A 17,742-nucleotide genomic window follows, 5' to 3' on the forward strand; every position below is an offset into this window, starting at 1 on the left:
GAAATCTCAAAGATATGAAGTTCTTAAAGGATTAATGAAAACTGGCTGCCAAGTACAGAAGGAAAATCTATTAATACTCCATCTGAAAGAAAGAGTGAAGCTTGAGCTCACTCCTTTGAGACAATGAGATATTATGAATGCCCCAACCGTGGGAAAAACTTCAATCAGTGCTCACATCTTACTAGACACTAGAGAATCCAACCGCAAGATACACATTCATAGGAAACCACGCTTCATTAGTTCCACCGTTCGCTTTGATACATGGCATATGATTAAAAGAAAACTGAACATATTATGTGTCCTTCCCCTTGAGGCTTCACACCCTTTAACCAGGTTTGCCTGTACACAAGCGAGATTTGAAGATTTGGCCCTAAACTAGTGAAGAGCATGCCCCTTCCAATATCCTGACTCAAAATCTTTCCAAGTATAGGATGAGACACTGCTATAAGCATACATCTGCCATGAACTTGTATCAAAGAAAGGCATATACAGGATGAAATGGAGAAAATCACAGTTTAGTTTTCATAGGGAAAATATTGTTGAGCATGATGCTGTACACTTCCAAGCAAAGGCATGGAAATTACATTAGTAGGACTTTATACTCCCCCTGAACAAAGTGCTAGAATGATTTCCAAATAAGGAACACCCTTGCACTAAGATAAAGGAGGTGACTTCACAATTTTCAAGTCACCAAAAAACTAGTACCTCAAATAATACACAGAACTTTGGGAAAGTTTGGGTTAAAGCTAAATCCAGTCCTGTTCCTGTGATTAATGTCACATTGCAAATTCTTCCTTTCATGCACAATTGTTCCCACAGGTGATGCTGGAAATTAATTAAGTTATTCTGGTTGAGATAACTCATATAGCTTTCAAAAATGGGATGTATTGATTGATTAATTTATAAAGCAAGTTCCATGCACATTATCTGAAAATACTATTAATGTTGTTTAGGGATACTGTGGAGAGCAATTGTATGCTAGACTGTGACGGGGGAAGAAGATTTGAAAGGAAAATAACTGAAATCCAATCGATTGGGAAAAGGCTGTCAGAGTGCTTCTTCTTAGATCTCTAATGTGCATTGGTTTTGGCTACTGCTGGGGTGGAAAAACTATACAAGACACATGATTTGGTTTATTTAACTATCCATAGCTTCAGTTGCTGAATCAGTGTCATAGGATCTTTTGGTTTGGAAATTCAACTGATTGATTAGTTATGAAGAAGGAAAAATAAGAGTTTACCTGAACTGAATTTTCAGGGCAAAATTACACAGGAGCTTGAACACAGAAATCGTTTCAGTTCATATGCGCACATTTTCCCAGACACATTATTATTTGCACAAGTATCAGGCATGAAAATTATGTAGAATTCCAGAAACTGCAGAAGTTGCGGAAGACAAAACCACATAACACAGTACATGAAATTCTGAGATGACTTCTGAAAATGTAACTTCAGATCAATAAGTTGAAATTCAATATTAAGTGCATACTGTCATTTTTTAAAAAGAAGTGAATTTACCAAACTAAGTTCTTAAGAGTGTTTTGCTAATCCTCAAGTTTTATAGTTTTCCCAGAATAGCTGGTATTCTACATCACCTCTATTTGATACTGTAATGAGGTCTTTATCATTAATACTTCATTCATTCATACCTAATTGTCTTAAATGATTAAATCCCAAGTTGAATAAATAACTGGATATATCATCAACATGTACAATCTCAGAAGTGTATGTATTGACTGTCAAACATGCATTATTGCTTAAAAGTCCTTATATATCAAGTATATGAGATAAATTATATTCATGTTACATGCTGAACATCTTTATAATCAGTATAATAAATTTAAATGTTTCCTTACACTTTCTGCCTCACAATACTAAGTCACTTGGCTTTAACATGGGACTAAAAAATGTCTTCTCTTCTAACTTGCATAAATTTACTGACTGATATGACAGTCATCTTTCATTTGGCCAGAGTGGGACAATAGGTATCTCTCTTAATTGTTAATATTTTATACGCTCACATACCTACTATGAGAAATTAAATCCTCCTTGCTGGCGGTCACTGAGTCACAGATTGACTAGAATTAAAAGTGGAAAGCAACCGTTAAAACATGCATGGTTTGACTTTGCCATTCTGTATAGCTACAAAAAAAGGCCCTGAACTAGGTTACACTTTAAAGCACCATTCGCTGTGATAAACTTCCTAAGGCTTTGGCTTTTTAAGCAATTCTCAGTAATCTCTCTCTCTCCCTCTCCCTCTCTAAATTTATATATATGGGGAGGAAGGAAGAGAGAGAGATTTGTAAGTTTTAAAAGTTACAAAATTTATTTTAAATGACAGAGGAAAATACCAACCCAGGTAATTTTCAGGCTGTTCTTTAAAACCAAGGCTGTGAGTGTTTCTAATGACTCCTTTTCTTCTACCAAAAAGGTTGCTGGTATGAGCTTGCAGGGGATCAGGCTGTGCTCTCAATGGAAGTTTTCTCATTGGCTTTAGTGGGTAAACCGCCAAGACTAGAGACTTTAACTTTCACAAGTCCATTTTGCATTTCACCTTCTTTTTAATTCTAAGATGAAGTCCAGCTGCATGCACGTGCCATCCTGATGTCTAATGTTTCATTTTTACAGACTTTGTGGCTTTCAATTTAGAATATTTTTGAATAACAGTTTGGTTTTTTTCTGTGTATTTATATAAGAATAACAATCTGAAGCCTTTATAATATTTAACAAATTACTTCCCAAATTCTTGAAGAATGTCTATGGTTATAATGTATATTTTTAAACTTTGCAACTTCAAACCACTGAAAGATAACGTAAAATATCGAGAATACCTGTAATTGGGGAATTTTTTATACCTTCACTCAAATGATTAAATGTGTGATAAATATGTGACATTGTTCTAAATTATCATATAAGCAGAGGTTTTTTAAAAGTGTAAATAAAATAAAGGACAGTTTTACTCATTGTGCTAATGCTAAGGTAAGTAAAGTTTGTGTCACTTAAAAGAGGGAATGCTTTCTTGGGGGTGGTGTCACTCTGAAATACTGTTTCTTTTACAACAATGGCTGTCTCGTTTACAAGATCTTTCTTGTCTGATTTTTCAGTGGTTTGAAATGTATGATCTGTGATATTTGTTACTAAGAAGTGTTACAGACACTGCTGACACAGATCAGATAAGAAACTGGGTCAGCTGACAAGATATTCCCTGTAACTTTACCTCCCTGTACCATTAACATGTGCGTCCTTCTGTGTGAGGGAGTTTCTGAACATGGGTTGTTGTCAACTGTATAGTTTCATTTGCAATTATTGAAAAGACTTTTCTCTCTCCTAAAAAAAGAAAAGAAAAAAAGAAAACCATGTTTAAACCACATTTCTCTTTAAATTAGAAAAAAATACGTAAAACTGTTTAGTATTTCATTTTTCAAAGCTTGGCAGTTTTCCTGTATTGCTCTGTCAGGAGCCTCGTCTTTTCATTTGGCTTCACTTCTGATTACAGATTATTCATTTATGGATGGGCAGTTGTAGAAACTTGCTTCTTGCATATGCAAATCAATCATGGTAATGTTTATCATAAGGAGATTTTGTGGCAGTGGAAAAGGGGTTGTGGCAACACGTTCTTGATTTCAATTGTATCTTCTACAAATGGAATTGGCTTCCTCACTTCACCGGAATTTTTTTTTTTTTTTTTTTTTTTGCCATTTACCTCTTGGACTAGACACCGCTCACTAAGCAAGCTGTTCAATTCACTTACAGATCATGATTTTGGAAGGAGCTGGCAGAATGAGTATCAATTCCAGCAGCAATCTACTCCACCAGCAGCCTTCCTGGACAGACGGATATTCCACATGCAATGGTAGGAGGAATTCAACAGCTCTGAGCCATGTTTTTGGGGGGAAGGCAGGGGGGAAGGGGCTACTACACCTTTAAGCATGCACAAGTATTATTTTTCAGCAATACTAATTTATTGGAATTTCACTTCTGGTAAGAAAAATTTCCATTTGTTGCTTTGTTTGTAAAAGGCTGAATTCGCAACACTAAGTTTCTGAAAGTGACCAGTTTATGGTTCATTTCCTTACTGGTTCTTTTTCTTAAAATGAATTGAGTGGTGTTGAAAGTGCCAAAAGTCCCTCTCCTCAGTCCAGAATTCTTTCTCTCTCACCTCACGCCTTCTCTGAACCACCATTACTCTTCAATGCTAATGACCCCGCCGACTTTGCAGGGGAATAGTATTTGCTTTTACAGCTCAAATTACTCTTTTTTCATGGGGAAAAAAGTCCTGACTGAGTTTCACTTTGCACTGGATTTCATGAAGGGAAATGATGGGATCTACTTTCATGTTTCCGGTGTGAAACTCCTCAGGATTCAACTATGTTTTAGAGGGACAGGAAGCCAAAAGCTCAGACCAGCCTCTACAATCATTCACCACTTCACTTCCTTTTACCTAGCTACTCTTTCATTTTACTAAAGGCTCTCCATTTACATTAGGAGTCTAGCAGCCTCTGAAATTCCTTTACCCTTCTGAAGTGACGGGAATACATATCAACCTCCTTTTCAGGGAGTACTTGATGGCTCCATCAAACCTTTATTCTCTGACATACCACACTCAATCATTTCACACTTATTCCCCAAATCCTTCAACAAGAGGATAAGAAACAGTCCTGCAAACTCCCTAAGTTATTGACACAGACCTTGTTGGCCAATATTGATAAAGAAACCTAAGTAACTGTGGGGCTTTTTTGTGTTTACCTGGAAACTAGCATTGTGCACTGTATCTCAACTGAAGAGACTTGAGGTCTAGTGGGACCTCAGGGGAGGTGATTTCCTAAAATGTGCCAACTCTGTTGCTTGTGGTCCTCTAGCAATATCCACTGTTGTCAGTATTTCTCACAGTTGTGTGGGTAATCTTTTTCTTGAGGAGACTGAGAACAGACTGGTGCCACATCCTGGAGTGGGGCTACTGTAGAGCTAGGCTGTGGCAGCCTTTCCTCCTCCTGTAATTCAACCACCTCTGCAATCTGTCATTCCCTCATCCTTGAACCCCTCATGCACTTGTGAGCATTTTATCACGCCGCCGTCTCTGCCTGGCATATTCCATTGTACTCTTTTCCCAAGGAATGAATTGCACTGAACTCCTTTTGCCAGCCCTTCTGTGAGGGCAGACCAAAGCAGTCCTGCCTTTGCTCTTATCTTATATAATTATTATCCTATCCCCACATACAATTTCTTTCATTTGCACATGTAAATTATTGTTGTGCAATGACATACAATTGAGAGCAGTTTAAAAGATTTCCAAGAAAAGATTCAGATAACCTAACAAGAAAATTAGGCAGCTTCCATAACTAAAAATGAGTTTTACAACTGCATTCAGAAATCACATTACCTGACTACAGAAATAATGTGCATTCATCAGAACACCAGCTCTATCATGAAGCTGTGGGCCATACTGATAGGCTTTTACTGTGAAGCAATATAAGAGTGCCTTGGCTTTTACCGTTCTTTGATTGAATCCCACAATTCATATTCAGTCCTTATTAAGTCCTTATTCAAAGAAAATTTCCACATCACATTATAAGAATTTTGCAAGGCTTTTCCATCTTTTTCTGATGCACTAAAATTGTTTTCCCACACAAGGATCAACATACGTTTTCAACAGTACTTTTGTAAGGTATCTTCCATCAAAGAATTTTAGTGCATTTAGCCAACATTGATAAATTAATTCCTACACACTCAATCTGCCAAGAGAGGTGTAATGTAATAATTCCCAGTTTTTAATTGGAAAACTGAGGAAAAAAAAAAACCAATACTTTCTCCAGCGGTAGCTACTCAGCTACTGTTAAGGACTGAGAAAAGAACCTAGATCTGTGGACTTCCAGGGCATACAGTTTAGCTATAGATCTTTCTTGTCTTCGACATAATCCCATGGTGCTAGCAGAGACAGTAAATACCTATATTCTTTTCCAGTGTCCAGCAGCTTCTATGGAACCCAGTGGCACGAAATACACCCGCAGTACTGGACTAAGTTTCAAGTCTGGGAGTGGCTGCAGCATCTCCTTGATACCAACCAACTGGATGCCAACTGCATACCCTTCCAGGAGTTTGATATCAATGGGGAACATCTGTGCAGTATGAGCCTGCAGGAATTCACTCAGGCAGCTGGGACAGCAGGGCAACTGCTTTACAGCAACCTTCAGCACCTAAAATGGAATGGTAAATAGATATTAGGCAGAGACGCATGTACAGTGGTCTGAATTCTGGGATCTTCAGAAGTCGCTTACGTTCCCCAGAGACCTACCTGGCAGATCTCATTTGCTATGTTTGCTATACTGCTTATACCTCATTCGCTGTAGTGCTGAATTGCTTAGATATGACATAAGGCAGAAGTCTGAAGGACCAGGGGAAAGGGTATGTTTCCCGCTCCAAAATTAGCCCTCTGGCTCAGCTGTAGCAGTTGGTGCTTGGAGCTAATACCTTTGATTCTTCTGTGCTCATTGTCATACGTCCTATCTGCCATATGCTTTCTTGCAGGCCAGTGCGGAAGTGACATGTACCAATCTCATAATGTCATTGTGAAGACAGAGCAAACAGGTGAGTAACAGTTGGGTAACTTGTCTTTTGATGGTGGCAAAAAGGGAAAACTGTACATTCCAAGAGAGAGATATCAAAGTGGCATTAAATAAAATGGAAAGTGTATCATGCAGAATAAAAGAACTAACACAAATATCAGTCAATGTTTACTTTTTGAAGTTTCAGGTAGTACCACCATATCTTAGTTTGCATGTGGCCACTTTTCCTGGGAGACCTCTGCAGTATCAGCAGTCTATACTGATGTTCGGAGTTGGAATAGTTTGCACTGCTCAGCAAGTGCAACTCTGTAGAGGATTTCATTCTATGCTTCATTCAGCAGCTTTCAAAACAACTACTTTCACAGTATTCTCACTTTTAAAAAAAGAGAGAAAAAAATATTTTGTTGTGAAGTGCTGTTAATGTTTGAAACATGAGGAAATTTCCAAACAAAACAACTTTGAGAGAAAAAAATGTTACATTTCAATTTCGTCACAAGTTTCAATGAAACTGAAATTCAGGTATTATTTTGGTTTGACCAAATCTGCATTTTTCCTGTGGCAGTATTTTTTTCCAGTGTGTTCATAGCTAGATCCCTTTCCTCCCAGGACTTTGTTTCACCGAGAAAAGAACTTCACCTCAGTTCAATCGTCCTCTTCAGGCACGATTATTTTCCTGGTTCCTTTGCCAGAGCACCTCTGTCCATATCCAAACACTCTCTATCCCACTAGTCCCAGCCTCTTTGTATGTGGGTGTGTTCATGAGCCACGTTTTAATATCTCCTGGCAGAACAAAAACAGATTCGCAGTGTGCAATGTCTCCAATACTGCCAGCCGATTTATTCAGCTAACCCGGAGGAGCCCAGTCTCTACAGCCAGGGACACTATTCACCTTCTCCTTGCAGTGGACAAGCATTGCAATCTGCAGTCCACTCCTTGCCTGTTCCCACATAGTGCGGGTGATGTGCATACAGCAGCCTCAATGCTTGCCATATAGGAAACTACCTTTAAGTCCTGATTTATGAGATCTTGGTATATTATTAGTTCCTCCTCCCACTAGAGATACACAGTGCAGTGCAAAGTACCTCAGCTGCACATCCTGGAAAGGTCAAAGCCCAGGACTAACTGATGGTTCCCCTAGCTATGCTGAATCAGGAGTGGTGTAGTGGGGCTCCGGGAATGCCGACCACAGGCAGTGGGAGTGGGTTTAGTTTCTGCATGGGGAGGAGCAGGCAGTGCGGATTGGGGCTTCTGGGGAAGGGACTCCTTGTGAGCCAGCAGGGACAGGGCTGCTGGTTTAGAGGGGAAGCCTGCCTCATCCTAGTAGACCATCGCAGTTGCAAAGACATGGGTACTGAAAAATGCCAAAACGGGAAGACAAGCTGTCTCCCCATGTTCTGGCTAGATAAGGCCTGTTTTCAGAGGCAACATTAGGCAGATCAGGTGTCCAAGCAAGCAAAGGGTGTGTGCTATTGTAGGAACGCAAGCTCTGGGTGCCCAAACATGCAGCTATTACTTAGCATGCCTGCTAAATTCCTTTGTCATAAGTGGTAACTCAGCCAAACATGATGATTTAGCTATAACCAATTTTTGGGTTTTTTTATTTCATTTATATGAACGTGAAAAAAATTAAGTAAAACCTAGATTTGAACCTTACATCTCATCCTTTCTGACCTGGATTCAAAAGAAAAAGAGATTTTTAAGGCTTCTGACCTCAAAAATGCACTGTGAAGAGAATAATTTCCTGATCAATGTACAGGTCATAATGACAATACTTCTGTTCTGCTTATATTGATCCATCTGACCAGAAGGTCACTAAAAATTATTAAAAGCTCTTTAATCATGAAGGTGGTGTCCTGGTTTCAGCTGGGATAGAGTTAATTTTCTTCTTATTAGCTGGTACAGTTCTGTGTTTTGGATTTAGTGTGAGAATAATGTTGATAACACTCTGATATTTTAGTTGTTGCCAAGTAACACTTATCCTAAGTTAAGGATTTTTCAGTTTCCCATGCTCTGCCAGAAAGCAGGTATAGAAGAAGCTGGGAGGGAGCATAGCCAGGACAGCTAACCCGAACTAGCCAAAGGGATATTCCATACCATAGAATGTCATGCTCAGTATATAAATGGGGGGGAGCTGGCCGGGAGGGGCAGATCGCTGCTCAGGCATCGGTCAGCAGGTGGTGAGCAACTGCATTGTGCATCACTGTGGTTTTTTTCTTTTTTTTCTTTTTTTCCCTTTTATTTTTTTTTTTGTTATATTCCTTTTCATTGCGATTATTATTATTGTTATTACTTTTCTTCATTATTATTGTTAGTATTATATTTTACTTTAGTTATTAAACTGTTCTTATCTCAGCCCACGAGTTTTACCTTTTTTCCTGATTCTCCTCCTGATCCCACTGGGAACAGCGGGGGAGTGAGGGAGAGGCTCCATGGTGCTTAGCTGCTGGCTGGGGTTAAACCACGACAGGTGTTTTTTAGGTTAAGGATGGGGATTTGATGTGCCTGGAATAAAATGGCCCTTCATGTAAGATTAGGCTTTAACGTTTCTCACTATGTGCTTACACATGAAGCTCTGTTTCAGAGGGGACTTTCAAGTTCTACTGTTATAGAAATAAATACTCATTATAAACTCCTATTTATTTGAGAACGCTTTCATCTCTATGGCACCAAAACACTGTCATAATCACCAGGGGCTGAGAATTCAGGATTGGATTGGGTAGAATTAGAGTTGATCTGGCATAGGAAACTTCCTTTAAAGGCAGGCATAAATGATATATTAGCCAGGAAAAGGAAGAGCCTACTACATTATTTCTAAAAGTCAGTGCTTTGTGTAAGTACATTTGCCTGAATATGCAAAACCCCATCCATAATTTGAGTGAAAGGAAATAATCATCTCATGCATAGCCCCTTCACTTCTTGGTTCCTTTCACAGCTCTTTTTTTGCACATTTCTTATTCCCTCAGTGCTCAATATTCACCTCTGTGCTAAATAATGTTCTTTTGATTTTCCTTTTGGTCCTTTACCTTCAGATCCGTCGTTAATGGTGTCCTGGAAAGAAGAGAATTACCTGTATGACAGTGGCTATGGTAGCACAGTAGGTAACTAACATCACAATACTTCATGCATTTCTGAGATGGTTTTATTGTTGTTGGAGGCTATTACTTTAAATGTCTTATTTTTAATTCCCAGAGCTATTGGACAGTAAAACGTTCTGTCGTGCTCAGATTTCCACGACGACACCTAGTCACCAGCCTCCTGGTAAGGAACTTGTAATTATATTGTTAACTGTTTGTCACTTGTCCCAGAGCTACCAACGTATAATAGTCTCTGTGGTCTTTTGGTGGTCTTCTGTTGTAGGATTGAATCTGAGCGTCCAGCAATTTTAAACCAAGCAATACTGATTCTGACAGCTTTTAGCTATCATCTTTATTACAATAGTTTGCTTTAAAGAAATGCTTCTCCCTTCTCTCTGTCAAGACAAAGAAGATCAAATAATCTGCAATCTCCACATATCTTTTAAAGTGACTGAGTCAAAGGGGAAGATGTTAGTGTCAGAGAGACAAGATGTTCCAGCTCCACCACACTTTTCTGTGGTGTAGCTCAGTATGGGCAAACGAGTGCCATGTTCCTCCCGAGAAGTGGCTGCGTTTCCCTAGCGAGCCAGTGGTTCATGCTGAGTAGGTTGCTAGGTTTGGGGCCTGGTTGGGGGTCTGCCTGGGGTAGCCATAGGGCAGGCACCAAGCCCTCTGCCCAACTGCACCAGTAGAAGGGCTTCCTACTGGAGCCCATCTCAGCTGACAGCAGGGCAGGCACTGCACACCTCTTCACCCCTGCACAGTGCTTCCACGAGGCAGAGATACAATCTGCCTGCTAAAGGGCAGGAGAAAGAGCAAACCGTTTGCTGTAGTGCCTGGCGAAAGTGCAGTCCAGGCACACGAGTTGGGGCGCTCTGTGGGCCATGTCCCGGGGGCAGGCACCAGGGGCAGAGGTGAGAGAGTGAGGCAGTGGGAAAAGAGGAGAGCAGAGATGGCAGGGGAGCACGAAAGGGGGGAAGCAAAGGCAGGTCCTTCTTAGGAGGCTGTTAAGCAAAGAGACCTGAGGGAGAAAGCAGTGGAAGTCATGGGAGGTTGAGAAAGGAAAGCGCACTGCTGTAGATGCAGCCTCACAGGTGCTGTCTCTGCACTGGGGGCAACCCTGTGCCTCTGCATGCAGATGGCAGTCACAGCCTCTGTGCCTGCCTGTTCGCTGCATCCCCCAGCCTCCCAGCACAGTCAGATTTGCCAAGTGACATATAGTTTAAAGTAATGCACTCAGCAATAAATAAAAGAGAGAAACCCTGACCAGAAGAAGAAAACCACCAAACCTTAAAAAAACCCAACCAAACCCTCTGTTTGCTTTCTCCTCTGCCTCCACCCACTCTCACAAGATGGCTACCAGGATTTCAGAGCTCTCTGACAGGACTGGGGACCTGTCAAGATCCTGGCACGGTGTGTTTACCTGCTGACTGCTTAAGCCTAGAGCTAGGGTGGCACGCCAAGGGCACAGCCTCCTGTAAAAACTAAATTTGTATATCCCGTAAAAAAATGGCTCATTCCTGAATCATATGCAAATACTGTGCAACCTTTTGTCAAAAGTTTTGCAAGACAGCTTTGTTGAAACTGCATCATAACTCTTTTCATCTGTCAGTCCCCAGCCTTCTAACATAGCATGTTTGAAACCGGTCTCCGTGTAGGAGTGGAGGCAGAACGGGAGGCTATTTACACAGCTGAAATCCAGAATAAATCACCAGCTAGGCAGAAGGCAACTGAACTTCCAAGGATAAATCTCCAGCTAAGTGGAGCATAACAAACATTTGCAAGTGAATTGTGGGATTTTAAAATGAGAAGAATTTATATAAGAGGGCAAATAAAGGACTGGGTCCTGCTGTCCTTGCCTGGAGTTCCCACAGACTTCTAATGACATCAGGGGAGTCATAATCTGAGGAAAGGCAGTGAAATAAGCCTCATTTTACTTTTTCTCCCCAAGCTGAGTGAGGTTCAGGCTAGTTTCTGCTCTTTGAGAGTGGGAAGGCAAAACAACTCAGAGCACGTTTGCTGCTTGGGGATCAAGGACAATAATTTTATCAGGCTCAGAATAGTGGAGGTTAGGCTTATCCTCACTGACCTGTTCAGTTTATGTTTCCAGTTATGTATGAATAAAGCAAGTGTGTGAATAGCTTTGCATCTACCTTTTCACATGCAGTTATTGCAGTTGCTTGTGCAAATCCGACAAGTTTCTATGCAAATGAATATTTCCGGTGAGTTATTTTCCCATGCAAATGCCCAGTTTCCATGAACAGTATGATAATCACACATTCATAGAAGCTGGGAAAACATGCGTGGGACCTTAAGCTTTGCTTTATGGAATTCAGGCAAGAAGTATGCTGAAAAGCAAACACAGAAGGGGCTCCCTCTCAGGACTATCCCACAGATTTTCCGAGACTTAGAGCAATCAGATGAAAGCTATTCATTAATGACAAGAGCAGAGCTAGGCTGCGGTGATTTGAGGGCGGGAGGGTTGAACGTGCAGACTGCGAGGTAGGTTACAGTCATGAACAGGCGGAACTTTTCTTTTTCTTTATTTCTGAAGAAATGCTTGTGCCAGAAACCCTATTCCTCCTCTGGCTGGCTGCAGGTGATAAAGTACCATTGATGAGAAATGGCTTGTTTCTATGGCTCTGAGCCATGGAACAATAGATGCACATCCAGCTGCCAAAAACTCCTACCAGCGCAGCCCCGTTCCCCCACCCTGCCCCCCCCAAACAACAACACTTTGCCAGTTCATTATGTTTTAGTCAGGTAGGTGTTCTGTGCATTGGTACCAGCGCATACATTTCACATTAGATCATCTCTTCAGAAACAAATAAGCCCCCAAAGATACATGCTTCTGCAAAGACTAAGACATAATGGGATAATTCAGGATTCCTTTTATAGACGTGATCCTCTTATTTTTCTGTCTCTCACACATAATATGAGGTGAGGTATTTGTTAATCAAATTTAGGTTTCAAAAGCCAAATGTTTACCTCTACATTAATTCTTTATTCATCATCAATGGTCTCTTTGTGAAGTGTGCTGATTAACATATAGTACAGAAAACAAAACTCTCCCCCTTCCTCCTCACTTAGATTACTTTCTGAGAAGTGATTATCTTTAAAAGAGACATTCGTTCTTTTTTGCGGTTTTATTTCTTTCAACCTGCTAGTCAATGGAAAGCCTTTAATCAAATTTACAAATTTTCCTTCTCTGCAGATTCTTCAGATGTGAAAAAATCACAAGATCATACCCCAAAGTCCCACACCAAGAAGCACAGTAAGTCAACATCCATGTTTATAATGGTTGGTTGATTGAAGGAAAAGAAACACATTAAAAGCAAATCCCCTTTGGGAGGGAAAAGAAAGCATTTTGAAAGCAAAACTGGTTAGATCATTATTGTGATTGAATCTTCCCAGGATCTGACTGTTTCTAGTACTGTTTGCTTACGTTATTTTTGACTCATTATTGTTATACTTTTCAAATTGTTTTTATCAGTGAGGGCTTATGGGGAAGCAACCAGAAACCAGTTGCCTCTGCCCTGTGTTGAGCTGGGCTGGTGGCCTGGAGTACAGGAATGATGAAGGAGACCCAGGATTAAATCAGGAAGGTCTGTGCATGGGCATAGGCCATGCTCGTGCCTGTGCCTACTGGATGCAGCATGCACCAGAGACCCTGCTCAGCATCTCCCTGCAGAACTTCTCACGCATGACATCACAAGCAAGCACCTGCCCCTTAATCCTGCCACCTTCTTCTCCTCTGATATGACAGTCTTTCCACTCCCCTCATCTGCTTTTTCTGCTAGTTTTGATTCAACCTGACTCTGAAGACAGGTCACCATAATTGTGATTTCTGGACATAGTTCCATTAATGTACTTTACTGAGATTTTTATGCTGAAAATATCTTGTTGTATGTCTTTTGCATCCTGTGTCATTCCCTACTTATAATAGAAGACCTTAATATTGGTCCTTCATTGCATTTTGTAGTATTTGATTTCATCCTGTTTCAATATGATGTCCAGATTATCTGTCTCTTCCTGACTCCTCTTCTTACCCTGCTCTGTGACTTTGCCCAACGAGAACTCCTGAACTTTTTATCTGCGCACAGATATTTTGTTTCTTTTTTTGTGTGTATATCAAGGTTACTAATGAAAGGATTAGACAGGACTGGTCTGAAGACAGACCTGTGAAGAATTGAGGTCACTTGGTTTGTTCAGCTTAGAGAAGAGAAGGCTGAGGGGTGACCTCATCACAGTCTACAACTTCCTCAAAGAGGGCAGCAGAGGGGGAGGTGCTGATCTCCTCTCTCTGGTGACCAGCGATAGGACACAAGGAAATGGAATGAAGCTGCATCAGGGGAAGTTCAGATTGCACATTAGGAAAAGGTTCTTCACTGAGAGGGTGGCCAGTCACTGGAACAGGCTCACCAGGGAAGTAGTCAGAGCACCAAGCCTGTCAGAGTTCAAGGAGCGTCTGGACGAAGCTCTTAGTCATATGGTTTGGTTTTAGGTAGTCCTGTGAGGAGCAGGGAGTTGGACTCAATGATCCTTACAGGTCCCTTCCAACTCGAGATATTCTATGATTCTAAGAACTCAGTCACGGCCTTGGCATATAGAAAAGCTCACCTTGCCATGCTGGGCTAATCCCCTGCATTTCCAGTTTCTTCAGTACTGCTCTGTATCGTGATCTATTGAGTATGTTACTGATGTCCAGATAGACTAGGTCCAACGTATTTTGTTGGTTCTAGAAAACAATTATAATAACGAAGAAAAACATTGGATTAGTTGACTGCAATCTACTTCTACTCATGTTACACTGTATACTGTTTTCTATTTACCTTCACATCTTTGACTAGCTTGTTTCCTTCTTAATTTGGTCTAAACTCTTGCATGCTTTTGAAGTCAGACCAAAGGACTGCTATCTTTCTGGTCCACCTTGTCACTGTGTTTGTTACTCTTCATTCATAAACTACTACATCTGACTTGTGGGATTTATTTAATCTTTTTTTCTTTTTGACCTGGGCTTTCTGGTGCCATCTCTACAGAGACTGTGGGATGGATTTGTGCTTAAACTGGGATGTCTACCTGTTCAACTTAGAGATCTGTTTTTGCCTTTTCTGATATCATGGTCAAACTTTTTTATATCCTTTTCACATACAATTTTGGATAGCCAGTTTTGTCACTATCCCTCTATCCACTCTACACCTTCTTATGTCTTTAAGTCTACCTAAGAGACCTGGGACCAAATACTCATTGATGCGGAATGGCATTTCACCTCCTTTGCCTTCTGTCTGTCTTTAAATGTGGGGAGATTCTGTGGCTGCTTCACAATTATCTTGGCTGTTTCATGTACTGCACGATAATATCAGGTTACATGCCATGCTGTAGAAGAATATCAGGAAAAATGGGCAAATGAGATGAGAGAAAGACTTAAACATGTTATCTTCAGGGCAGAAACAGTGCCAAAGGCAGAAGGAAGCAGTGGGTGGTTTGGACTCTGCTTCCCCTGGTTGCTGGGGCTCCTACCTGCCTGCCATGGGGCTCATACTGCTGAAGGCTGTCACTCACCTCCAGCCTCGGTGTAAAGGCTGTCAGCATTTTTTTTGCCTATATATCTCCAAGGTGGGGGTCCTGCGCTCCAGGAGCTATGGCCTGTCCCTACCCAGTGGTCACTGTCTGTAGATGACACACTGTAAGAACATGACATAAAAATGGCAAGCATAGCCCAGAGAGCTCTTTAGACACTCCTTCCTCCTGCCCCCTTTCCTCTTTCAGACCCTCGAGGAACTCATCTTTGGGAATTTATTCGAGATATTCTTCTCAACCCTGAGAAAAACCCGGGACTAATCAAGTGGGAAGACCGGTCAGAAGGTGTCTTCAGATTTTTAAAATCCGAAGCTGTGGCTCAGCTCTGGGGAAAGAAGAAAAACAACAGCAGCATGACTTATGAGAAACTCAGCCGGGCTATGAGGTGAGCTGAGATGTTTCTGTAGAAGATTGGGGCACATAAAGAGACTACCTGAATGGAGAATCTGGCTGACTTTTAAAAATGAATTGTCAGCAGCACCACTTGCTTTCTTTGACAGCTGAGTCTCTCCCACTAATTTTGAGATGGTAACATTATGTTCTTCTTTGTCTTTTGTTTCCCCTCCCGCTTCTGTATACTATGATATATATAATATATAACACGTACATATCTGTTATATATATAATATACATTCTGTTGCTGTCCACCCAAACAAACAATGTAGGAAGGAAACATGGTTGTAGCAAGCTGAAAGTTCATGTACTACTGAACTGGGAAGGTTTAAATGGCCCAGTAATGGCCAGAGACCTTGTTATTTCCAGCAATGTTCAGAAACTAGACATACCTCCCACCCGTTATCTTAAAATAGGTTTACAAATTCTCTGTAAGGATTTTTGCTCTTTGGTTTAACATTTTGAGCATTTTCCCATAATCTATGAAAGTTCATAATATATTTTTAAATGGAAGCTGAGATTCTTTCCTAGTCTGATTTCAGATCCTGGCTTATCTGGAAAAAAACCCCATGAAATCTCATAGGAGTGTGTGATAAATATGACAACATGCTATGACCTGAAGTATGGTGAAATTCAAACTCAGAAGATAATTAATATAAACTAAAAAGAAGACATCAATTTTTTCTTCTCTGTCTTTCAGTTATAATAATCTTAGGTATTACATATATCAATAGAAAATAAAAACTTTTCTGCTAGCTAAGGGATTTCCTAGTTGGCCGTAGCCTTTTAGGACTGTAGGTGAATTTAATCTTAAATCTTTTTCTATGTTTTTATTTTAACAGATACTATTATAAAAGAGAAATCCTGGAGCGTGTGGACGGTCGGAGATTAGTATATAAATTTGGAAAGAATGCCCGTGGCTGGAGAGAAAATGAGAATTAAATATGTCAAGAAATAACCTTTAAAACACCTGGATGTAAATATTCAAAGACTATTTTCTTATATTTATGTACCAAACTGGGGTGAAAAACCAATTCTACTTCTGTCGGGAAGAAGGAACATTATCATTATTGGTGTTAAAATTATTTTATTTGAAGTATGTCCTATACAGGGAAAAAATGTACACAGTTTTCTGTGATATAAGATAACATTATAGAATTATGATTATTTTTCCCTTCTTGTGAAGTTTTTCTCTTTTTTTTAAATCATACAAGCATAATGTGATTTATGAGTCATGCAAAGAAAGGGAAGGAGTGAAATACTAGGGCATTTAGGGAGTATGATAATCCACTTTGGAAGGCAACTATAAGTGGAGGAAACAGTAAAGCATCTCTGAGCCAAGTAGTCTTCTTCCATAGTCAGCTGGTTTATAGCTTTCATTGGCCCATATCACTTGTTACTTCCCTTCTCTGATTTCTGAGTGTTTTAACACTTTGCTGGCTTCCAGTTGCTTTTGTTGAGTCAGACAGTGGGTTCCTCTTCAGTTAGCTTATCCCAGCCACAGAAAGAAGTGACTCTGCAAGGTGGCTGTCAGCATTTATTCGGAGAACCCATACTACCTCCACCACTGGGACCTTCTTTTGTAGGCAGATGTTTAGGACCTGACCTTACCTGGTACTGAGTATCCTCCCTAATCTCCAAAGGGCATTTAGCTCATCCCAGGAAAAGGGCTATTTGTTTTTAACTAACGTCTTTGAGGTGAATCGCAGGAAGAGTCAATCTCAGGGACCAAAAGCTATTGAAGGAAAATGATGGTTTTCTGACTGGGCAAACTTTCTAAAAGGCACCGGTTTCCCAGTAGAAATATTAATACTCCTCCCACCCTCTTATATTCCTAATCAAATCATTCAAATCCATGCCATATGAAGCAGTGAGGAGGTGGGCAAGCAAAACAGATGTTAATCCCATGGCATGAGGGAGCCGTCTCCCCAGTTCCTTCAAGTCGTATGGTCCTCCTGTCACGTCAAGTCTCACTTGGACAGATACTTTCAAAAAAACTTTGAGAAATGCAAAACTCCATTGCATGTAATATATTAGTTCCCTTTGCTTTTCTCAAGTCTAACTCTATATTGTATTTGTATTTGTCAACTGTACTTGGGATTCTTAGTTGGAGAAAACCCCACCAACATAAAG

General features: G+C 40.5%; 1 protein-coding gene across 2 annotated transcripts; it reads left to right on the plus strand.

Annotated features, from left to right (window-relative positions):
• Positions 1-3,752: 3,752 nt before the first annotated feature.
• EHF (ETS homologous factor) lies at positions 3,753-16,551 on the plus strand. 2 transcript variants are annotated; one of them, XM_050898127.1, is made up of 8 exons: positions 3,753-3,852; positions 5,961-6,206; positions 6,525-6,584; positions 9,592-9,660; positions 9,752-9,820; positions 12,851-12,910; positions 15,406-15,601; positions 16,452-16,551. In XM_050898127.1, exons 1-8 carry the CDS (start codon positions 3,756-3,758, stop codon positions 16,549-16,551), a joined length of 897 nt encoding a protein of 298 aa, XP_050754084.1. In that variant the 5' UTR covers positions 3,753-3,755. The 2 variants fall into 2 exon arrangements, with proteins under 2 accessions (XP_050754084.1, XP_050754085.1); XM_050898128.1 differs by lacking the exon at positions 9,752-9,820.
• Positions 16,552-17,742: the final 1,191 nt, after the last annotated feature.

The sequence above is a fragment of the Gymnogyps californianus genome, chromosome 5 (assembly GCF_018139145.2).
Source record: "Gymnogyps californianus isolate 813 chromosome 5, ASM1813914v2, whole genome shotgun sequence".
NCBI classification, from domain to species: Eukaryota; Metazoa; Chordata; class Aves; order Accipitriformes; family Cathartidae; genus Gymnogyps; species Gymnogyps californianus.